A 23,189-nucleotide genomic window follows, 5' to 3' on the forward strand; every position below is an offset into this window, starting at 1 on the left:
TCCTTTTACAGCGTGTAATATTATATAAATTATAAAATATTCTCCTGTGAAAAGCCCTGCATTTTTTGAAAGTATCGGAAGTAATGCGCACTAGCAGAGTTTTGATTAAACCTTTTATTATATCCATGGGAGCCGGTAAAAGCGATTGCAGTGTGGCGAGAGCTAACCGTAAAGAATATTTCTATTTGTGTTCCGGGATAAATTTTACTTCCCAGGAGAGGATTTTATATGAAATGAATTTTTTATTATTTGGTTGCTTGTTTTATGTTTAGATTTTTGTTGCTTTCTATATACTATTAATATTTATATTTCACTAAAAAAACTGCTTTGAAAATTTAAGATTATTTAGAAAATTAGATTACAACATGATAAAGTTTTAATGTTATAAGTAGTATATGATCAAGGAGTACGATGAAAGTTTTTCATCTAGTATTTACGCTGCAGACTTTTATATGCTTTGAAAATATATAATCTATCTTCGAAGTTTTGTAGTAAAAAAATGACTTTTATTTTGACTTTAATTACTAAAAATGGAATAATATACGAAATGTTCCATTAAAAAAAAAAAGTTGGCATTACTAAGTGACTTGTAGGCTATTTTTTTAAGGAGCCCTTGTTAATTTTTTAGCGAATTTATTCTAGATAAAAACTCATCTTGTATATTCCGGTAATAGCGATTTGCAGAAAAAAAATGGAAAAGATAGTAGCCGGTCAATTATTTTCATATATAATATTTAGTGAACTAGCAATGGAGGCTATACAAAGTGTCTGGAGGATAAGTGGAATCCTTTAAGAGGATGACAACTTAAATTATTTCTAATCTTTTAAGCCAAAGATGTATAGATCAGAATTCGGTTTTAATTTTATTTAACTTTAAATATCTAAATTTTATAGTTAATCGGTAATATAGCGCAAGTTATATCCGTTTCAAAGTTTATTTTGTTTTTTCTAATCTTCATTTAATTATATAATATGAAGTGTCTGTGTTAAATGAGAGAAAAAAAAGGAATATTAAAACGTGAAAAATAATTGTACAGCTTACATAAAATACTTTTGACGCTTAAATAAAATTTTATAAATCTGCATTTATCGTTAAAACCTTTTTAAATATTCGCCTAGTTACTCTCTTTATTTCAAGTGGCCGAGGTCTGTTTATGTGTTGATCTAGTTTAGCTAAAATAAAAGCTACTGGATTTGTCTCTTTTATAAAGTAGCTCATACGAACTAAGTTGGTAGAATTTTGTATCTGCTCTGTGATGTAATTATAGTCAGAAGAGAACACTTAGGAAATAATCGTTGGGAAAACTCGAAAAAGAAAACAACTTGTTGACGCGAAAAAAAAACATTTAATGGACTGCTAAGTAAAAAAAACGTAAGACCGGTAAACTAACAAAGTAGGCAACAAGCAATACCTATAGTTTAGTACAACGCTTACATCATAGAGGTCGCTACATATATCAAAATATTATTAATAAAGGTGGATATTCATTAATACACATGGAAATTCACAACACTCCCACTTAACCAAATGTTCACATGAACCAAACAACTCGCCAAATAGCAAACAAAAAAAAACACTTTAACTTTCACACAAACCTAAATATTTTACAAATTTTTTGTTTTTAACATTTTGTAACGGTTTGGTTAGGATATCGGCTACCATTTCTTTAGTAGAAATATACTCAACATCAATCTGATTTTCTAAAACTGCATCTCTCAAAAAATGGTAACGTATATCCATATGTTTAGAGCGATCATGGAAAACTGGATTGTTGATTAGTTTTTGAGCACTTTGATTGTCATTAAAAATCTCAATGCAATCCAATTTACTAGTGATCTCAAACCACAAATTTCTAAAATATATAGTCTCCTTAGCTGCCTCGCTTAGGGCCATATACTCGGCTTCAGTTGTAGAAAAAGCAACTGTGCGCTGTTTACAACTCTTCCATGATATCGAACCCCCTAAAAATTTGAATACATAGCCTGTAAATGACTTTCTATCTTGCTTACAAGAACCCCAATCGGCATCTGCAAACCCTACTATTTTAGAATTTGCCATACAGATATCTTTACTAAACTTCATGGAAAAATGTTTGGTGCCCTTCAAATATCTGAGCACATGCTTTGCACATTGCCAATGTAATCTAGTATAACAGTTATTAAATTGACTAAGCAGACTCACTGCATGAGCAATGTCAGGGCGTGTCATGACTACTAAATACATTAAGCTTCCTATCAGCTCTTGATATGGAATGTTACCATCACAAGTGGCTCCCTCGATATTACTTAAGTTGACACTGCTTTCTAGAGGTGTACAAACAATTTTACTAACTAACATGCCAAAGCGCTTTAGTAAATTCTCAATATACTGTTCCTGATCGATACTAATACATCCTTTATTGTGATCACGACTAATTCTTAAACCTAAGCACTGTTGGCTTCACCAATGTTTTTAATTTTAAATTTTGAATTAAGGTGACCTTCAAGAAATTCAAGTTCATCACAATCTGAAGAAAAAATCATCAACGTATAGCGCTAGGATGGTTAATAAACCGTTTTTATTTCTCTTGATGTAAAGGCAAGGCTCTAGTTTGGATTTAGTATACCCAATATTCCTCAAAACCATATCTACCTTCTCATTCCATGCACGGCCAGACTGTTTTAGCCCGTAAATAGCTTTTTTAACTTAAACACCTTATTTGCATTATTTTTACAAATAAAACCTTCTGGCTGTTGCATGAAAACATTCTCTCTTAAATCCCCATTTAAAAATGCTGTCTTTACGTCAAGATGTATAATATTTAAATCTAACTTAGCGGCTAAACCAATTAACTACCTAAATGTTGAATGTCTCATGACTGGAGCAAAAGTTTCGACATAACCAATACCCTCTCTTTGAGAATAACCTTTTGCTACAAGTCGAGCCCTATAGGTACACTTATTTTCACTATCATGTTTAACTTTGAACACCCACTTACACTTAACCACTGTGCCATCCTTTGGTGGCTCCACTAACTCCCAAGTGTTATTTTCATTGAAGGAGTTAATCTCTTCCATCATAGCCTGTTTCCACTTATGCCCATCCATTCTTGAGAATGCCTCAGCTACTGTTTTTGGCACATCCATCACACCATCTGGCTCTGCAGCTCCAACTGCACCATTAAAATATGTGACATATTCATCCAAGCACTTTTTCTTAGGCTCTCTTTGTGATCTTCTTGGCACATCAGGATTACTTGGCAACACTATTGGCACATCAGGTACATAGCTATCGTCAGAATCTGACAACATTTTATTGTCATTTGACAATGAGTCATAGAAACTTAAAGAAGATAATTCACTTTCTTCCCCCACTGTAACTGCACCTTCTTCTACATTACTAGCAACAGAAACTGCCTCCTGAACAGCTTCGACATTAGTGGTTACAGCTTTACTTGGCCTCTCCATAATAGTGACATCCCGACTGACAATTTTCAATAACTTTTCTGGTTACAGGGTTGTAACATCTATAGCCCTTAGTGGTCTCGTCATACCCCACTAGGACATGTCTTACAGACTTCTGATCCCATTTGTTGCGACTCACTTTTGGTACATGAACCATCACTGTGCTCCCATATACTCTTAGGTGACTCATGTTTGGTTTTCGGCCTGTCCACAGTTCATAAGGGGTTTTCGAGAGTGTTGAGGATGCTGAACGATTTTTTAGGTAACATGCTGCACTACATGCTTCCGCCCAAAGACTTTCACTTAGACCTTCGTCGAACAAGAGACATTTTGCTTTCTCAACTATGGTTCGGTTAAACCTTTCCGCCATGCCATTTTGTTAAGGTGTGTGGCTGTTCGATGTCTGATGTATAATGCCAGCATTCTTCAAAAAACCACTAAAAAGTTTGTTACGGAACTCGCCACCATTGTCTTTTCGGAGAATCTTAATTCTTGTGTTCAATTGATTCTCAACAAGATTTCTAAACTCCTTGAACTTCTCATATGCTTCGTCCTTTGTCTTCAGGAAATAAATAAAGCACATACGACTGTAATCGTCTATAAAGGTGAGAAAATACTTGGCTCCGCCCAATGATTTAGTTTCCATGGGTCCGCAGATGTCACTGTGAATTACCTGTAGCACTCCCTCAGCACGACTACCTTCTTTGGGGAATGGCAAACGAGCCTGTTTGCCCTTACAGCATACCTCACAACTTCCGGTTTTCACTTGACCCTTATAAATAAGACCTTCAACCAGGGTAGCTGTCTTATTTAAATAACTCATCATTTATGTGGCCTAAACGCTGATGCCAAACATCACTACCAACTACTTGAAAACATGATAATGTATCCTTACAAACATTCAGTTTATAAACATTATTTTCCAGACTGGCAGTTGCCACTAAACAATTTTTTTGGGTTAAAAATGTTACAGCCATTCTCACTAAACGAAACTTTATTTCCATTTTTGATTAATTGACAAACGGATAACAAGTTTGTGGTAAGACCAGGTACATACTAAACCCCTTTTAACAAAATCTGGTGTTCCTTACCTGTTCTAATCTTTGATTTGTTAGCCACTACAATCTCGTACAAGTCGGGTTTTCTAGTGTTTACCAACCATTGTTTGCAGTCAAATGGATACTGGCCCCACTGTCAACATACCAGTCAGTGACTTTAAACTCGCCAGTTGTAAACACAGCACTAAAACCTCCATCACACTTGTTATTTGGGCACTTTGACATAAAATGTCCTGTTTTTTTACATTTGTAGCACACAACACTACTTAGATCTCTTTTGTTTTGACAACCTGAACTTAAACTCACTGGACCCCCATCACGATCACGATTTGAAGTTCCTTGCAGCTGATTTGCCTTTGAAATTGAGCCTACCAGCGCCATCTCTCTTGCGATGACTGAGTTTTCGATTTGCAACGAAGGCACCGTTAGCACTGCTGCTACCGCCATCTGTCTGCATATCGAGTAACTTAGTTTTTATAGAATCTGTAGTGATATTGATTCCGAAATGCTCCACGGCCATAATCATGGGACTGTACCTGTCAGGAAGACCCGCCAACAGCAGAGATCCGACCCATTCTTCGTCAATTTTAAATCCAGTGCGCCTTAATTTCTGTGACGTCTCCACGATCTGGTTAATGTAGGATTCCATACTTTCATGGTTCTCGAGCCTAGCGGATATAAGCGTACGCAACAGCCCTATCTTACGCATAAACCCACTGTCATCGTACAGTCTTTCAGGCTGGTCCACACTTCTTGGGCTGTCTCTGCATCCTTGACATGCGGATACAAGGCTGGATTAATTGTCAACACTAACTTTGCCTTTGCTTTTGTAATCAGTGTTGTATCAGTCTCTTGCCCATTGATGCATTTGCTTAAGCCCTCTAGCACAAACACATTCTCAACGGCAAATGCCCATTCATCGTAGTTCTCACGACCTAAAAGCTTTGGCACACTCGTCAAGTAATTGACGGCCATTTTGCTTTTGCGAGACACACGCGACGCGATACGACAAAACGACTCCTTCGCGAAATCCGAACTACTGATAATGCCGTAAACGAAATACTCTGAATACGCAGTACTTTAGATCTAGGGACCTGGGCCCTTGACCTGTTGTAATTATAGTCAGAAGAGAATACTTATGGAATAATCGTTGGGAAAACTCGAAAAAGAAAACAACTTGTTGACGCGAAAAAAACATTTAATGGACTGCTAAGTAAAAAAAACGTAAGACCGGTAAACTAACAAAGTAGGCAACAAGCAATACTTATAGTTTAGTACAACGCTTACATCATAGAGGTCGCTACATATATCAAAATATTATTAATACAGGTGAACTTTGGATATTCACAACAATCTGTGCTTGGGGGTGCGGGTTCCACTTAATAAACAAAAATGTGTGTCTTTAAAAAAGTATGCCAATATTGCCTTCACGTATAAACGAACTGACGGTAATGGGGCTTGATGTGGTGCTTGTACCAGGATGGTTATCCAGATTGGAAATTACTATCAAGTATTTCAAAATACCCTTCGTTGGCGTTAGAGTAAATTTGGCATTGGCAACAATCCGGCATGTGGTGTTAATCTGATCATAATATACCGATTGACAAGAAAATACGGGAAGCTTTTACCGCGGATTCTACGACAAGCATCGAGAAATTATCTGGACTCGTTTAACTTTCTAGATGGAAGGTATAGACGGCACAAAGATGGAAAGTACTTTTGTGGTACGAGGGTGCAGGTTTTACAACAAAAAGATACTGCAAGAAGAATCCGGTTTTGTCCGTTGTTTTTAAAGAATATTCGATGGATGGACGAACGCAAATTTTCGAGAGAGGGTATTATCAATTTTCACAAACTTCACAAACGGGCTCCTAAAAACGCAAATCTGCACTGGAAAACAATATTCATTTCAGAGCAGAATTTCTGTCAACATGTAAGCCAGAGTTTTGCTTATAGAACTTTTATCAGGCCACATTATCTATCAGAATAATTTGATGTAGCCAACTCTTTACTGTTCCTGCAAAATGATACTCTTAGATCGAGAAAGGCCAAGATTCTTCCAACAAGTTAGTTGTGCATTCGACCTTGACTATCAAGAATTATTTGGACTACTGTTTTCCGGAGAGTTTTATTGGCTGGATCTGCAAAAGCGAATCTTTAACTTGGCCTTATCGATCGCCTGACTTAACTCCCCTGTATTTTTTCGTCTGGGGCCAGACAAAGGAGGTTGTTACCCAACAGAAAAGAAACAAGAGAAAAGTTAGTTGGCAGAAAAAGTCAGAATTTCACAGAATAAAAGAAGAGATAAGGGTGACCATCAGCGAAAATTGACTAGACATTGGCATCAAAGAAAACTTAAGATAAATGACATTAACTAGGCGTTTCTCTTTGAAAAAACTTTGAAAGAATAAATCACCTTTATTTAATTTTTCTAAAAAATTAAATATAGTTTCAATATCTTTACTTTTTATCAGTTAACACAGATGCTTGAAATTAATGGTTCTTAATGGTACTTCATGGTATAAAATAAACGGTGGATAAAACAAAATAAACTTTGAAACTTAGATATCAATTGTAACTTAGTCTGTATTGTCGGTAAAGTGTAAAATTTGGACATAAAAGTCTAATAACTAGAAGTACCTTGAGTTACCGATTGACCTAATAACTCCACTGAAAAAACGAACTACTTCTTCAACTTTCAAAATGCAAGAGTTGCAATATAGACTTAAAATTTAAAAAAAAATACCTTGTATAGAATTCCAACCTCATTTTAAGAGTAGAAATTATAACGTTATAGATAATCTAACATTTGACATTATGGAATTGTTTATTAGCCTATGAATATAAATTAATATTATATCTAAATTTTCATTTAAAAAATAAGTTGTTCTTAATTTTATCTATGTCACATATTTTTAAAAAAAGTGTGAGATTTCAGATTTTTTCTGATAACTTAAAAGTCAAGTTCTGCAAAAATCAGATCATGGCTTAAGACATCCAATTAAAAAAAATAGTTTCCATATGTAATATTAAGCCTATCAATGGTAATGAGTTATTCTGGTTGAAAACTCGACAATTTACTTTAGCTTAAAGCTTTATCTAACTTCCTGTCACGGCTCTCTACTCACTAAATGAATTTTCGTCAAATTATTCAGCAGATTTTATTATTTAATATGTTTTACTAAAATATTAGTTAATATGTTATGGATTTTAGTTAATATTTATAGTAAAGAAAAATGATTTATTTTGGTTTTTAATTAAGCTTAAGTTCTTAATAAAAGCATCTAAAATTAAGGTTCTTTGTTTTCAAAATGTATTTAACTTTTGATAAAGTATTTTATCAATGGATTGATTTAGTTTAATATCAGACGAATATTAGTAGTTACCAAACTTTGATATCGGTAAAGAGATACAATCATTTTGTTTTAATCTCATTCGTATAATAGCTTCGGATATTTCAAAGGGATTCGATATTGTCTGGTATTAAAAAATCTTAAAGAAACTATTTTCTAATGGTTTGCCACAAACTCTTGTTACTTGTCTTAGCCTTTTCTTCGAGAACCGATCCATCCAGGTTATTCTTGATGGAGCTACCTTGCAGAGGTTTCAAATTAACGCTGGTGTCCCTCAGAGATGACAAGACTTTTAATTCAATTTACAGCTTTGCTGATGACATATAAAGTTCTACATCCAAACACGCTTGAAGCAGGATTTTATCCAGAAGAGACCATATGTCTTATAGGAGATCCACTAAAATCTTGGACAGTTTGGCGCATAGAAGGAAGGTGGCGGATCTTACTCTGTTTTGTCAATACCATCACGGTGAATGCTTTTCTCTAAACTGGCCTATATTGTTCCACCTGAAGCTATACACTCAAGAACTAGTTGACAGACAGATGCGACTAATGAATATCGAATCTAATCGAGTGCATCTTCAGACACCTAAAATGTGGCTTTAGCAAGACTTATTTTTATGAAGAAGTTCAAGTCTGTGGAACTAACTCCCGAAGCACGACTTTTCCTAACATTACAACAATGAGATTTTTATTAAATTTTAGATTGCATAAGGTTATTCTGTTACACGATTTTAAAATTCTAATATAAAGACTAAGAGCAAATATTAACTATATACAGGTTGCTTGCAAAGTTGAGTCATTTGACTCGCCAAAAGGAGTAGGTTTACAAATAATTACCCATATAAAGGTTGCATAATAAAAAAAATAGTAAATCATTAAACATTTGCAAAAACAAGAATATTAATAATAACATAAATAACAAAAAATAACCCATGTTTATAAAAATAATAAATTAGTGGACATAATATGTACTCACCTATAGAGAGTGCCAACAAAATGCAGCCACAGCATGCAGGTTCTATGCAAAGATGCTTTCTTTAAAAAATCATTCAGCCCTACGTATGTTTGTAGATTTAGTTATTAGACTTCGTAAGTGAACCAAAAATGTTAGAAATTACTGGACCCAACATTTTTTTTCACCTCGACTGACTGGTAAAATTTATTTAGATTTTCTTCGGTACAATCTGCCATGGTTCCTACAGGATGATGCTCCACCATATTTTAGACGGGAATTCATAAAGATCTAAATAATAGATAAATAGGGTGCATTGGACCCATTCCTTGGCCCTCTCGGTTCCCAGATTTAACGCCTTGCGATTTTTTTATGCAGCTATTTGAAACAGTTGGTGTATCAAAATAAAGCAGTAAATACTTCGGATGAACTTTAAGAGCACATTGAACATTCTTGTGACTTAATTCGTGAGGACCAGGATTTTATCTTCGAAGCTTGTAAAGAATCGTGCAAGATTTTGTGTTTATTGAACAAATAAGAAAAATTTTGTACAATTTTTATAAAAACGTTAACTATTTAAGTTATTAAAGATTTTTTTAAGTAATGTTTAATAATGTAAAGTAACTCTCTGATTATGCAACTTTTATATAAGTAGGTGATTTGGTATATTAACTTCTTTTGACGAGTTCTACAAGATGTTAAAATAAATGACTCAACTTTGAAAATACTGTATATTTTAATATCAATTGTATTTACTACCTATATTAAAAATATTTCAATAAACATGCTTAATTAAAATATTAAATTGAAAAAACTTATTAAATTGACGAAAATAGATCTTTTGAGAAGTGTCACAAAAATATTAAAGCTAATAATTAATTTATTTTTAAATTCTTTAAGCATTTTACTTTTTTTTAACTTGCCTAGCCAAGACAAGATTATAGTTAACATGTGTAATAATTATTCGAAGAAAATATTTACTTTTTTTTAATAATAAATTTTATTTTAAATAAGGTTTCAACAAAAAAACAATAACGGAAGAAAAATACCATATTCAAAAGTAATAACTCAAAATTCTAGAGCCCTATATTGAAACATCCGTCTATTTTTACTATATTACATTCTGTATTTACTATACTCGTAACTTATTTTATCTTTAAACGTATCTAATTAAATCTACCTGAAGTAGGTTTACTTCAGTTAGATTTAAATAGAAAAAAATCCTAGATACTAATTTATATTACTTTACTAAGGGATGCAATAATAACATGCGTTGTCAACACTGCGACCTCAGTGCTGGCAGGAATAGTGACCTTTTCCATTCTGGGTCATCTCGCACGTGAACAAAATGCAGACGTGGGAGACGTGGTTAAAAGTGGGCCCGGATTAGTATTCCTTACTTATCCGGAAGTCGTCTTAAAGCTACCCGGAGCTCCGTTTTGGGCTGCCACATTTTTCATTATGTTGCTGGTACGTATATGTATGATTTATGATAAACCGTCTTATATTTAATGCCACTACCGTTGCTGTTGCCGCTCCAGGGGAAACTATGTATGTTAGATCTTTTATGTTGAAAGGTGTATTTATCATAAAGGCTTTAGCTGGAAAAGAGGACAATTTATAAGAAAGTACAAATTTAAGTTTAATATTTCATAGACAAAATATAAAATTGATTTTAAAAAAATACTGCACAAATAAAGAAGCCAAGTAAAAATAGGTTTGGTTTAAAATTAAGAGGTTTTTTGTCTTCAACATTTTGCATGTCCTTAGTTTGCGTTTTAGAACAGAGCATGTTCTTTAGGGTAGATGTATGCCTTACACTTTAGACCTAGATACTTTTAAGTGTATTTAAATTTTCTTTTAAACTAAAGTAGTTTTTAGACATTACTGTCTAAGCAAAGTCTGTATTTTGCTGTATGTTTGCTTTTACCTTGGCTATTTTAAAAACGGATAAATAAAAATTGCAATTCTTAGTTAGTATCTAGATTGGTACAAAGTGACTAAAAAAATATATAATAAGTAAAAAGGCTGCTTTGCAAATAGCGGGCTTTTTAACAGCAAATCCATATTAAGTATTGTTTAAAAAAAAAAATTAAAAAGTTAATTTATAAAGTTAATTAATTTAAATTTGGGAATATTAAACAAACTTAGTACAGGTCCTGCTAATTAATAACAAAAATTGCATATATTAAATGAAGAAAATAAGGGTTTCTCGACTCGATGATTCCACAAACCCCTTACAAAAAATCATACTCAGAATCAGTCATAGATACTTGATATATCACCAATCAGAGAATCCCTAATGACCATTATTTCTTGTGCTTGCGTTTGTAAATTGAGTGGTAAAAAAAATTAAGGAGTCTAATATAAATTATCATAAAATATGCAGTCGGATATATTTAAAATACGGTTTGAAAAACCCTTATTCTAAATTTAATCCAAGATACTGGGATTGTTATGGATATTGCATGTATAAAAAAATAATAATAAACATGATCGGGTTATCGTATTTTATTTTTAACATTTCAACAGCATAAGTATATTTTCTAATTAGTCATGTATGGATCCACGTCCTTAAAAATGTATTTGTACAATCGACCGAAAAAAAAAACAAATGATAAATGTTACTAGTTAGTTAGTTCAGCACAGGACATAATTGGCAGGTTTGCATTTTCCTTTGAAAATCGGCTCATTCCAGTTAAATCTACGGTTTTGAAAATCATCCATATTTTATAAAATCCATCCATACTTTTACTTTTTAAAAATAGGGATGTTTTCAAGATTGTCGTAAGTGGTCTCATGTACACATGGAACAACTTGTTCTACAATCAGAGGAAAAAAGAGAAATTTCCAAAATTTCTATTTATAGTTTCGCGAAAGTTAATTATTCTCATACACTAATTTTAGAAGAACTTAATATTTAGCCTTGAATAGTAAGGAATATTTTAAAGCAAAATAAATTGAAATGTTTTAAATTATATAGTATATTCGAAGCAAATTTTTTTAAAACATTTTTTTTTCAGTTCGATCAATACTTTTCTGGCATTTAAACAAATAAATTGTTAATAAATATTTGTTATTGGTTCTGATTAAAAAAATAATTATCAAAATCGTGTTCAGCAGCAAAAAATATAAAATAAAATGCTCTTTAGCCATTCGCCTAAAAAATAACATTTTGCTCTCAGTGAATGCTCTAATGTCTCAATTTCATATAGTCTGCACTGTTATTTCCATATGTAAAGGAAGTTTCAATAAGAACGCAAGATTTAAATTTTGATCGAAGATTGACAATAAGGGAGTCAATAAACATGGAGCATTACAGGGAAGAACAACGCGTCGTGATTATCAACCATTATTATTAAACTCACTCTCTTTCTGTCTGCACTAACTCATATCTCCTTTTTCAGGTGAGATGAACGAGATCGATTAGGTGAGCGAACTATCGTTCGCCTCACCTGATCACACTTTTTGTAACGCATTGGCCAACTAACTTCTCAACTCAATCGTGTGTAAAGAAGTTTTACTTTAAAATCGAAAATACTAGTTTAGTCATACTTGCACACTTAATGTTAATTAGGTGTATAAAAATTTGCGATGCACCACGCAAAAATTCTGGCTTAATCATTCTGTTAAATGATCTATCAAAGAGCGGGGTCTAATTGGACGATAAGATACATTTCTAGTCTACCTTTTTTTGGAGTTTAAGGTAAAGTTGTATTCTTATTGTCTTGTGAATAAACAATTGTTTGTTTAGGTATTTATCTATAGAATTATAATGTTAAAGTTTTATTATTTTGTTATCATCAGAGGCATTGGTTGAGATTGAGGCTATGGTATGGATCTAGAAAATATTCCTTGAAGATGATCATCATAGCTTGGATGTCATCGACTATGTATGCGTATTCTAAAACTTATTTTACTAGGGCACAGTAAACATCTTTCAATACAAAAATATTCTCAAATCTGTGCATGGTTCGGCAAACGAAACCTTATAATCCATTGCTCTATTAGAGATGTAACATTTATGCCGAGAAAAAATAAATCCAAAATCAAACCCAATCCCTAAATTCTTAACAAGACAGTGATGTTCAAGCTCTAAATGCAACTAATAATTTAAAGTACATGAATCGTTTTTACGACAAATGAATATTACTTTATATTTATTGATATTCAAAATTAATATCTTTTTATTACACCAGCAATAAGAAAATAAAATAATTGTAAAATAAGTTGATGCAAACTTAAAATTCCAAAGTCACATTTTACTCCTGAACATTCTTTCATCATCTGCAAAAATGTGGCAGAAAAAAACAGGTGCAACAAGAAAGATGTAATATTATTATTACAATAATCAAAAAGGAATGTTTAAGTTCACAAGTTTCACATGATGTTTCTTTTTCATGTTTTGCTAACTTTTTTCGAAGATCCTTTTTCTTATCTTTATACAAGTACTATCTTTATTCAACTGTTCTTGACTTTGAAAGGCAAATGCAGGACAACTATCAATAGAGACTCGATGCTTGATGTCAATTTTTAATCTTGATCAACCATGCTAATTGAAACTATTTATGATACAGCGAAAAAGCTAAAGGAAGTATGAAACACAAAAACATTTAATTTTCGTTTCGATCACATTACAAAAAAATATATCTAAAACAATTTTTTTACGGTTATTGGATTATTTTGATATATAGTTTCTTGACAAATGACAGGTAATTGTAATTTGACAAAAAACTATATCATTAATAAGCATTGCCAAGTTCTTAATTCGCGCGATTGACATAAATGCGATTCGCTAAGTAAGTTTACATTTTAAAACGCTGCAAAATGAGCTCGTATAAGTCGATTAGAACAAAACATCACGACAGTTCGCTAGTGTATGACAGAAGGGCCAGAGACGTCAATTTATCATTCAATACAAGAATTGGACCTTTTAACAGGCACTCTTCAGCAAACCTTCACTAAAGCTTTATAGGTGCATGCCTACAAAATCCAATCAAAAACCAAGAATCAACAACTTCTGCCAGTAGATCATGAATTTACCAATTGGATCCTTGACAAACCTGCTAATTTTGCAAACAAAATCATTTCTAGTCATGAGGCCCATTTTCATCTCAATGGCTTCGTGAATAGGAAAAACTGCAGCATGTGGGGCTCAAAAAATACATAAGTGATTTATCAGCAAGCAATAAATCCTTATCGTGTCACTGTGTAATGTGCATTATAGTCTGAAGAAATAATAGAACCATTTTTCTTCGAAAACCAAGAATGCAATATAGTAACCGTGAATGAGAAACGTTTCGTGTTATAATAACACAGTTGCTTGTGCCTCATATAGAATCTATTGATCTTGACGACATGTGGTTTCAGTAGAACGGTGCCACCTGTTATATTACCCGTGATACATTGACAATCTTGTACTTGGTCATTGCATTTCCCGATTTGGTTACCAGAATTGGCCTCCATGGTCCTGCGAATTCACGACTTTAGACTTCTGGGTCTGGGATTATCTGAAGTCATAGGTTTATGACAATAAACCTGCAATCATCGAAGCATTAAAATAAAGTAGACGCTGTATCAATGAAATATTACCACATGTATATAATACCATTATTGAAAATTTCATCGGAAAGGTACGCATATGACAGCGAAGCCATTTATAAGAGATTTTCTAAATAATAAATATCTTAATACTTTGCTGCAGAAAACCATGTTTTATGGAACACCGATCATAAAACACAATAGTTATATATACTGGGTGACAATTTAAAAACGAGCAGCATTTAATACTGCATCTCCTAATAATAGTATGAAAATTAGTCGAAACACGTCAATTTACATGATTTAACTATCTTAACAACCAAAACGCCTTTTTAAAAAATATTATTTTATTTGAAAATTAATTAATACAAATTACATGCTAATTGTCTTAGCAACTTCAATTGACTAACTCGATAATAAACAATGAAACAGTTTTGTTGTAATAAAATGCAGGGTCAGCAGCTAGTGGCTTCCATGGTTGTATTTTGAAGATTTTTCTTCGAACGTTGGTTCCACGATTCTTGGAAGTATCATTGATTGGATGCTTACAATTGGCTTATCGATCAGGAACTTCGCTTGATTGGTAACAATTTCACAATTTTGAGGTACGTTAAAAAGGAAACTGCCTTTTAAACGAATTGACTCAATTTGTTTATTACAGTTGAGTTTAATGACCTCTTGATTAGGAAGAATTCCAATAAACTGATTGGATTCTTCGATGCGCAGAATCTTGGATTTGGTAGCAACTATTTGGACCTTTTTGCAGGTGGAAGTATTTTTATTCTCCAAAAGCAGGATCTCACAGGGTGCTTCGTCAGTAATATCTTCAAGTATCATCTTCTGGCATATATATTGTTGTCTGGTAGCTTTCTTGCAAGGGTCGCTCGTGAAGGAATAGTATAGCTCATTTTTAAGCAAAAATTTATTTCGTGGTACAATCGCCTTAAATTGACTCCCATTAAATATTGGTGCAGAATATAAATGATAATATGTAAAAGTAAAAGGTTGCATAATTGGTATTTTTAGGAAATATGTTATTTTATTATTTACAATATAACATTCTATATTGATAAACTTTTGAATTAAAAATGTATTTTCTAATGTTACTGCAAAAGGTAACTTTTTATTATTTAATTGTTTTTCGAGTTTAAGGAGTTCATGATATAAATCTTTTGTTTTTATAATACTTGGATGCATCACATTTATTTTTGCAAAAGAGATAGAATTTTCAATATCTTGTAAAACAGAATTAATAACTTCATATAGATTAATTAATTGATCTAAATAATCTTTGATAACCAAATAATGTCCTTCAGATCCTAAAATCGATGAGTAAATATCATTCATTTTATTTTCCAATATTTTTTGATTATTTATTATTTTGCTTATTGTAACATTAAATTGATCAATAACATTTAAAGATATTTTATATTGATTATACAAGTTATTTGCTAATTTCTCTTGGTTTTGTTCTAATTGTTTTATTAACGTATCATACCGCTCTCCATCGGATGCATCTAAATTGCCACTAATTGATTTAAATATTGACCCTAGTCCATTGATTAAACCTCTTTTTACTCTGACATTAGGTAATATTTCATAAAGCTTTATATCTACCTTATCTTTAATTAAACTTAAAATTTTAAGCTGATTAAGAGAATCATTTTTATAAAAATTCTTATTATTTTCTAATACTAAGGTTAAATTATTAGTTTTCTTATCTAGTTGTCCTATCTCTAAAATTAACGGATTAAGGTTAAAATAGTGTATTAGATTATAGCTTGATTCTTGAATTTTAGCAGATCCTAAATTTATTGGAATTAATCCAGCATGGCTACTTAGGTTTCTAATTTCTATATCGTCGTTTCCTTGCATTCCCACGATGAACGTGAGCAATCTAAAAGAAATAAGATAATTGAAAATAAACAACTCTAGTCGTTGTTATCAAAGGAATAAGGTTTCTTACGCGGTCTTTTTAAATTATTCATGTGAATCTTTTTGTCAAGTTCTGTGGAAACCGTTTTTTGAACATTATCAGTAGTTTTAAGAATCGTCGGTTTTTTAAAAACATTAGCGGTTTTTTGTCTTATATGTTTTCTCACATATGCTTGCTGATCAGGTGCAAATATTTCAGGGTCGTCACGATTTTTATTGCGGGTTTCAATTACAGTTTCTTTATTATGATGTAATTTTTCGTTTATTTGGGAATAGAGCAATTTAACTTTTTCTTTATGCGAATTGACATAATCGTTAATCAATAGTTGATCAAGTTTTATATCAAAAGGACTATTTTCCGTAATATGGCCATTAACTATATCAATTGGTTTAAATTTTGTAGATGAGTGGATCGTATGATTATATGCGAGAACAGAGTAAATCAGTTTTTTATTAGTGGGAGTCTTTAAAAATCCAGTGGTATTTAGAATTCGAATATGCTCTAAAATAGTTGAATGAAATCTTTCTATCATACCATTTGAATCAGGATGATTTGGACAAATGAAATGGATTTTAATTTTGTGTATATCAAGTAATTCTGAAATTAATGAATTTTTGAATTCGGTTCCATTATCGGTAATTATTTGTTTCGGTACAGAATGGTGGGAAAAGAAATTTAATAAACAATCAGCTACTTCAATAGATTCGGCTGTAGAAATTGGGTAAGCTTGCGCATATTTTGAAAAAGAATCAATTATAGTTAAATACTTATTTTTTTTCAACAGTAAAAACATCAATATGGAGAATTTCAAATGGTCGATTAGCTGTCGGTGTAACATTCATTTTTACTTTGACTGGATGGCGTTCATATTTACATTGTTGACAGATTTCACAATCATTTATAAAAGTTTGTACAGAATGTTTTAAATCAAGCCAATAGTATTTTTCTTTAATCCTTCTTTCAGTTTCATCCATTCCTCGATGGTTTGTTTTTGATTCATGATAATTTTTTATAATTTCTTTTATATCGTCTTTGTGTGTGACATCTATTAATTTAGTTAAACAACGCTTTAATTTTAAAGATGGCCATTTAAACGTTTTTCTGATGACTTCACAAAAAGGTTCAAAAAACTCAGGATTTTCGAAATATAAGTGATATTGTAAGCCTGGCTTTACATAATCTTTTATAAAATTTATTATATCATTATCGAAATTATTTTGGGATATTTGTAAATTAATTCGTTTCTTTTTTTCAAACAAAATTTTAATTTTGGGAATTGCCGGGGAATGTAAAACAACAGATATTATTATTTGGTTTAACCCGTAATTAACTGGTGTCTCAACGATCGGTATACCTACAATAGGATTTTGTTCAGCATTGGTATGAACAGTGTCGTCATTTGCGTTATCGTCATTAGGAATATCAGGTTGCACTATATCGTCTGTGTTTTCGACGGGAAGATTTTTAGTGCCTTCGTTTGTTTGGGGGCATTGATCTGTAGGGTCATGTTGCACAATCATTGAAATATTGTCTTGGTCAGGATTTTCATTTTCTGGGTTTAAATTTTCGGAATTTTGAAGAGACTGATTAAATTCCTCAATATATTTACTTAAATTAAAATTTGTATCCGTATCATTGGTGTGGATTTCTACACGTGAAAGGGCGTCGGCATTTGTATTTAGTTTACCCTTTTTATAATAAATCGTATAATTATATTCATCTAATTTAATTCGCCAACGTAGTAATTTTGATGAAGGATCCTTTAGTGAGAATAACCATTGTAAAGGTTTATGATCCGTAATTATGTTGAATTTTCGTCCGTAGAGATAAGGCCTAAAGTACTTCGTAGCCCAGACAATACAGAGAAGTTCCTTTTCTATGGTTGAATAATTGACCTCACTATCATTTAAAGTACGTGATGCATATGCGATTGGTAGGTCATTACCAATTGGTCCTTGAGAAAGCACAGCACCTAGTGCTATATTGCTTGCGTCCGTTGTTAAATTAAAGGGTTTGTTAAAATTTGGATATTGTAAAATAGGGTCGTTCATTAAAAGATTTTTACAGGTTTCAAAGCAATTTATAAATTCAGCGTTATGTTCTATAGTGGCTCCTTTTTTTAAACATTTGGTTAGAGGTTTAGTCAATTTAGCGAAATTATCAATGAATTTCCTGTAATAGCCTAATAATCCTAAAAATCCCTTAATTTGCTTAGTAGTTTTTGGAATAGGATAATTTTTAATGGCTTTAATTTTTTCGGGGTTTGGTTTGACACCTGAAGGGGTAACAATATGTCCTAAATATCCTACTTCTTTTTTTAAAAAATCGGTTTTATCTAGCTGTAATTTGAAATTGGTTTAACGAAGACGTTGGAAAACGGCGCGTAATTTATCGATGTGTTCTTGTAAAGAGGTAGAGTAGACAATTATATCATCAAGGTAAACGGCACACTTTTCGTTTTGCATTCCACGAAAGACATTGTCCATTGCGCGTTGGAAGGTCGCGGGGGCATTTTTCAGGCCAAAAGGCATACGCAGAAATTCGTAGTGCCCATTCTCACAACTGAAAGCAGTTTTCGGAATGTCCTTTTCGTTCATTGGAATTTGGTGGAAACCACTCGCTAGATCGAGGGTTGAAAAATATTGACATTTACCTAGCTTATCGAGAAGATCTGTTATATTGGGTAGAGGATACCGCATATCGATGGTGATTTCATTCAGTTTTCTGAAGTCTATTACGCATCTCCATTTTTGTTTTCCGCTAGAGTCAATTTTTTTTGGTACTACCCAAATTGGTGAGGACCATGGGGATACACTGGGTCTTATAATATTTTGCTCCAACATCTTTTTTATTTGACGCTCAACTTCTTGTTTGTGAATAAAGGGATATCTGTATGTTTTCGAATAAATGGGTGTTTCATCTGTGGTTTTAATTTCGTGTTTTACCTGACTTGTGAACGTAAGAGGAGTATTTTCATCATAAAAAATATCAGAGTATTCTTTACATAATTTTAAAATTGCAAATTTTTCTTCTTGTTTCATATGATCTGTTCTGATTAGTTTTTCCGGTTTAAAATTAGGAGATTTATTGGTAAAATTATCGATTAAGTTAAAATCAATGGATTCTAATTCTTTTCTTTCAAAGGGTTCAACTTTTATGGGTTTGGAAAAATCTAATAGAATTTGATCAGTAGAGCTATTTAAGATAGTGGTGAGGGCTATGCCATTCTTTGCAATAGAGAGACTTTCTGGGATTTCACAATTTCCTATTTTTTGATATGGAATAATGATTTCACCATTTTTGATTGAAGTTTTAATTTTTATAACTTGTTCGCATCAGGGTTCTACACTTATTTGATTTAGGTTTCGTTTTGTGTTTTGGAAAAGTAATTTTATTTCAGCATAAGGAGTACGTAAGTAACCATTGCCAAAATCTAAATTTGTTTTTAAAATTTCAAGATTATCTACTCCTATAAGACCATCAAAAATGTCATGGAATTTAAATAAAAAGAATTTTAATTGTAAAGGTTCGGGTAAGTTAAAAATTCTGGATGTTGGTATAAGAGTACTAAATTTATGAGCTGACATTTCTTTTCCACGAGATACAATAAACGGGTCTTCTATTATATCCTTTTTGTAAAATTTGTTTGCCAAGTTAGGGTTAATGAAAGATCGAGATGAACCGCTATCAATTAACAATTTTAAATTATGTTCTGGAAATATAATGTAGGGTAGTTTACTGGTAGTAATTAAATTAAAGCTTATTATAGGAGCTACTAAGGATTGGTCTCCTCTGGAGGCTGTTTTGTAAAATTTTCTAAAGTTTCGGGTTCTTGTTGATCGTCATATGCTTCATACTGAAATTGGGAATTATTTTGATGAACCTCATCATCAAAATTTGTGGGTTCTTTTGAATCGCAATAATAACTATCATCATAATCATCATAATATTGATTAGTCTCAGTATTGTATAATTCTTCTGATACAAAATTACGAGGGCCTGAGGGCACAAAGTGATTTTGTCTAGTTTGGAAGTTTCGTTGTGATTGATTAGGGTTATAAGTTTGCATAGATTGATTATTTCTAGAATTATGGGAGAATTGTCTAGAAGTTATGCTCATAGGCGTCGGTTGAGGAAGATCTTTTTCTCTCATTTGATTTGGCCTAAAAACGTTTCGATTTTGGGGTGGTCTACCAAAAACTTGCGAGTTTGTTGGCAGAGGACGTTGAGGTAAAATTCTAAGGCGTATAGGAACTGGTTGAGATGGAAAAACATTTTGTCTCATAAATAGATCATGGGGTGTACTTGAGTTAAAATTATTATGATTATTTAAATTTGGTTGGATGTAGTTGGGTTGTTGTATAGATTTATTAAAACTTGATTATACTGAGGTTTATTAATTTTATTATTATTCTGAAAGTATAAGCTATTGTTTTCTTGATTTACAAATTGAGAAGCTTCGGCTAGGGTTCTTGGCCGCATACACCGAATATTTGTCCCTAAAGGCTCTTTAAGACCTGATACAAAGGTTTTAAGTGCTAATTCTGAGTACATTGTACGTTTTAAATTTTTAGCAACATCTGTAATTTCATGACTATCAATATATGAACAAAGTAAATTCAATAAATGCAGTACCTTATCGTAAAACTGATTGGGATTTTCATTTGAATTTTGCCTAAGCATAACAAGGTCGCGATTGAGGCAAGCCTCATCTCTTTGATCAGCAAAATTTCTTTCAAGAGTTAGTTTAAGATCATTCCAAGTACTTACATTTTGAATATTTACCACAATTTTAGCATTTCCAATTAATTTACCTATTAAGCAATTAAGTAAATAAACATTTTCAAATTTATTAGGATCCGTTTGATCATAAAAGTGCTTAATTAAAGTTTCACAGTTTACGAGATATCGGTTAAGATCATTAGGGTTCCCATCAAAATTCGGGACACAATTTAAATATTCCGGTTTAAAAGTGGGCATCCTAGTATTTAAATGTAAATTTTCTAAATTTAAATTATTATCTAATGGTGAGTCAACTGAAGAGATTTTAAGATTATTCAATACAACGCTTAATTCATCTATATTGAACATTAACTTAATGAGCTGTACTTACATAAAGGCGATGGTCATTTCTATAAGGGACAGTCTAATATTCTGCCTCCTTGCGTAATTAGATGATTTGTATCTAATCACCGATGAATCTCCAATAGTGGTCTTCTTGTTTCAGCAATTTTCGATAAATTCACTGCAGATACCTCCACCGAATTTTCATCAAGTTTCGTATAGTCCGATTAATCGTTAAAACGAACGTTCGATACACTAACCGATCTAACTCCGGACTATCCTACCGACTGCGCCATTTAACTATCTTAACAACCAAAACGCCTTTTTAAAAAATATTATTTTATTTGAAAATTAATTAATACAAATTACATGCTAATTGTCTTAGCAACTTCAATTGACTAACTCGATAATAAACAATGAAACAGTTTTGTTGTAATAAAATGCAGGGTCAGCAGCTAGTGGCTTCCATGGTTGTACAGGGTGGCTCGTCACATAACTCATGTCAAGGGGGACATATTTTCAAGCATTTTTATCGTGTTATTTTTAGTTCCCTGAATCCCAGTGCACCTAACCCTATAATTTTAAATGGTAACCCCTATTTCTTTTACCATTTTTTGCGTAAGATTATATATAAAATTCTACATAAATTGCAAATATTTTTTTTATCGTGACTTTACCGCACAAATGAGTAAAACGTAATGTAATATCTAATTTTATAATAGTTTGCATTTATCGCCTCATAGCACTTCGTTTAAAAATCTTTGTACTACCAATACTATACATTCTATATTCTTTTATTTATTTACATTTCGTCTTCGATATCGTTACTACAAAAATCAATTATTTTTATAATAACTTTTATGATTAATAAATCAATTTACTTTTTTTGCCGTTTTCAACAAAACAAGATTCTCGTTTTACTTATTCCTGCCATCAAATAATAAGTAAGTACTTGTTCTTTATTTTCCGACTCCTCTAATTCATTATTTATTTGGTGTTCTTCTAGAATCAATGAAAAAATCTGTGAAAGTTAATTTCATAAATAAATTCAATAGTTTTCATTTATTAATGTCGTTTCTTAAAATGGTATACACTATTGCTAAACGCGTAGGAATGATTTCCACTTATGGAGCTCAAAATCGTTGCTTTACAAGAACGGGAGCCATATTCAACAAAACACATCATGAAAGAAATGTTGCCAATAAGGAAAGGAATGTTCCAAGACTGCTCAATGAGGTCGCTCAAATTATGGTTCTTGGTAAAGTTGCTATGATTCTCACGATGTCCCTTTGTAAAGTTGCAGATCAAACTAGACTGCGAGTCAGTCAGGAAAGTATTGAAGCTTCAAAAATTTTATCCACATAAACTTATGATGATGGATGACCCAGACCCACCTATTGAGTTTTGCGGAATTATGACAAGATTATTACTCAGCCCACGTTGATAAAGAATATATGTTTTAGTAATAGGTGCACTCTTTACTTAAACGGCAAGTTAACAAACAAACCTGTCATTATTGGACCGACTTTAATCCTCACATTATGGACATACGCAATGCCCTCAAAAATTAAATGTTTGGGCGCGTATAATAGGCAATAATATCATCGCTCCCCTCTTCATCAATGGAATTCTAAATGGTGAAATTTATTCAGAAATGTTAAGCACAACTATAGAACCTCTTATAGTTCATGAGGTGGGACGCCGATGGAAATCTTGCTCTAGGCAAAAATTTGTTGCACTTCCAACAGGACTGAGTGCCTTCGCATTATGTACGCCCAGTCAGAGAGTGGTTGGATAATCATTACGCAGAGCAGTGGATTGGCAGCAGGGGACCCATA

General features: G+C 32.3%; 1 protein-coding gene across 3 annotated transcripts in view; it reads left to right on the top strand.

The window, feature by feature from the left end:
• Positions 1–23,189, top strand: part of LOC126742031 (sodium- and chloride-dependent GABA transporter 1-like) — a 130,987-nt gene that overhangs the window by 71,880 nt on the left and 35,918 nt on the right. For all 3 annotated transcript variants that reach the window (XM_050448558.1, XM_050448559.1, XM_050448557.1), the window contains exon 7: positions 10,064–10,280. In XM_050448558.1, the coding sequence (XP_050304515.1) occupies positions 10,064–10,280 (217 nt within the window). The remainder of the gene's footprint in view (positions 1–10,063; positions 10,281–23,189) is intronic.

Source organism: Anthonomus grandis, chromosome 11 (genome assembly GCF_022605725.1).
Source record: "Anthonomus grandis grandis chromosome 11, icAntGran1.3, whole genome shotgun sequence".
NCBI classification, from domain to species: Eukaryota; Metazoa; Arthropoda; class Insecta; order Coleoptera; family Curculionidae; genus Anthonomus; species Anthonomus grandis.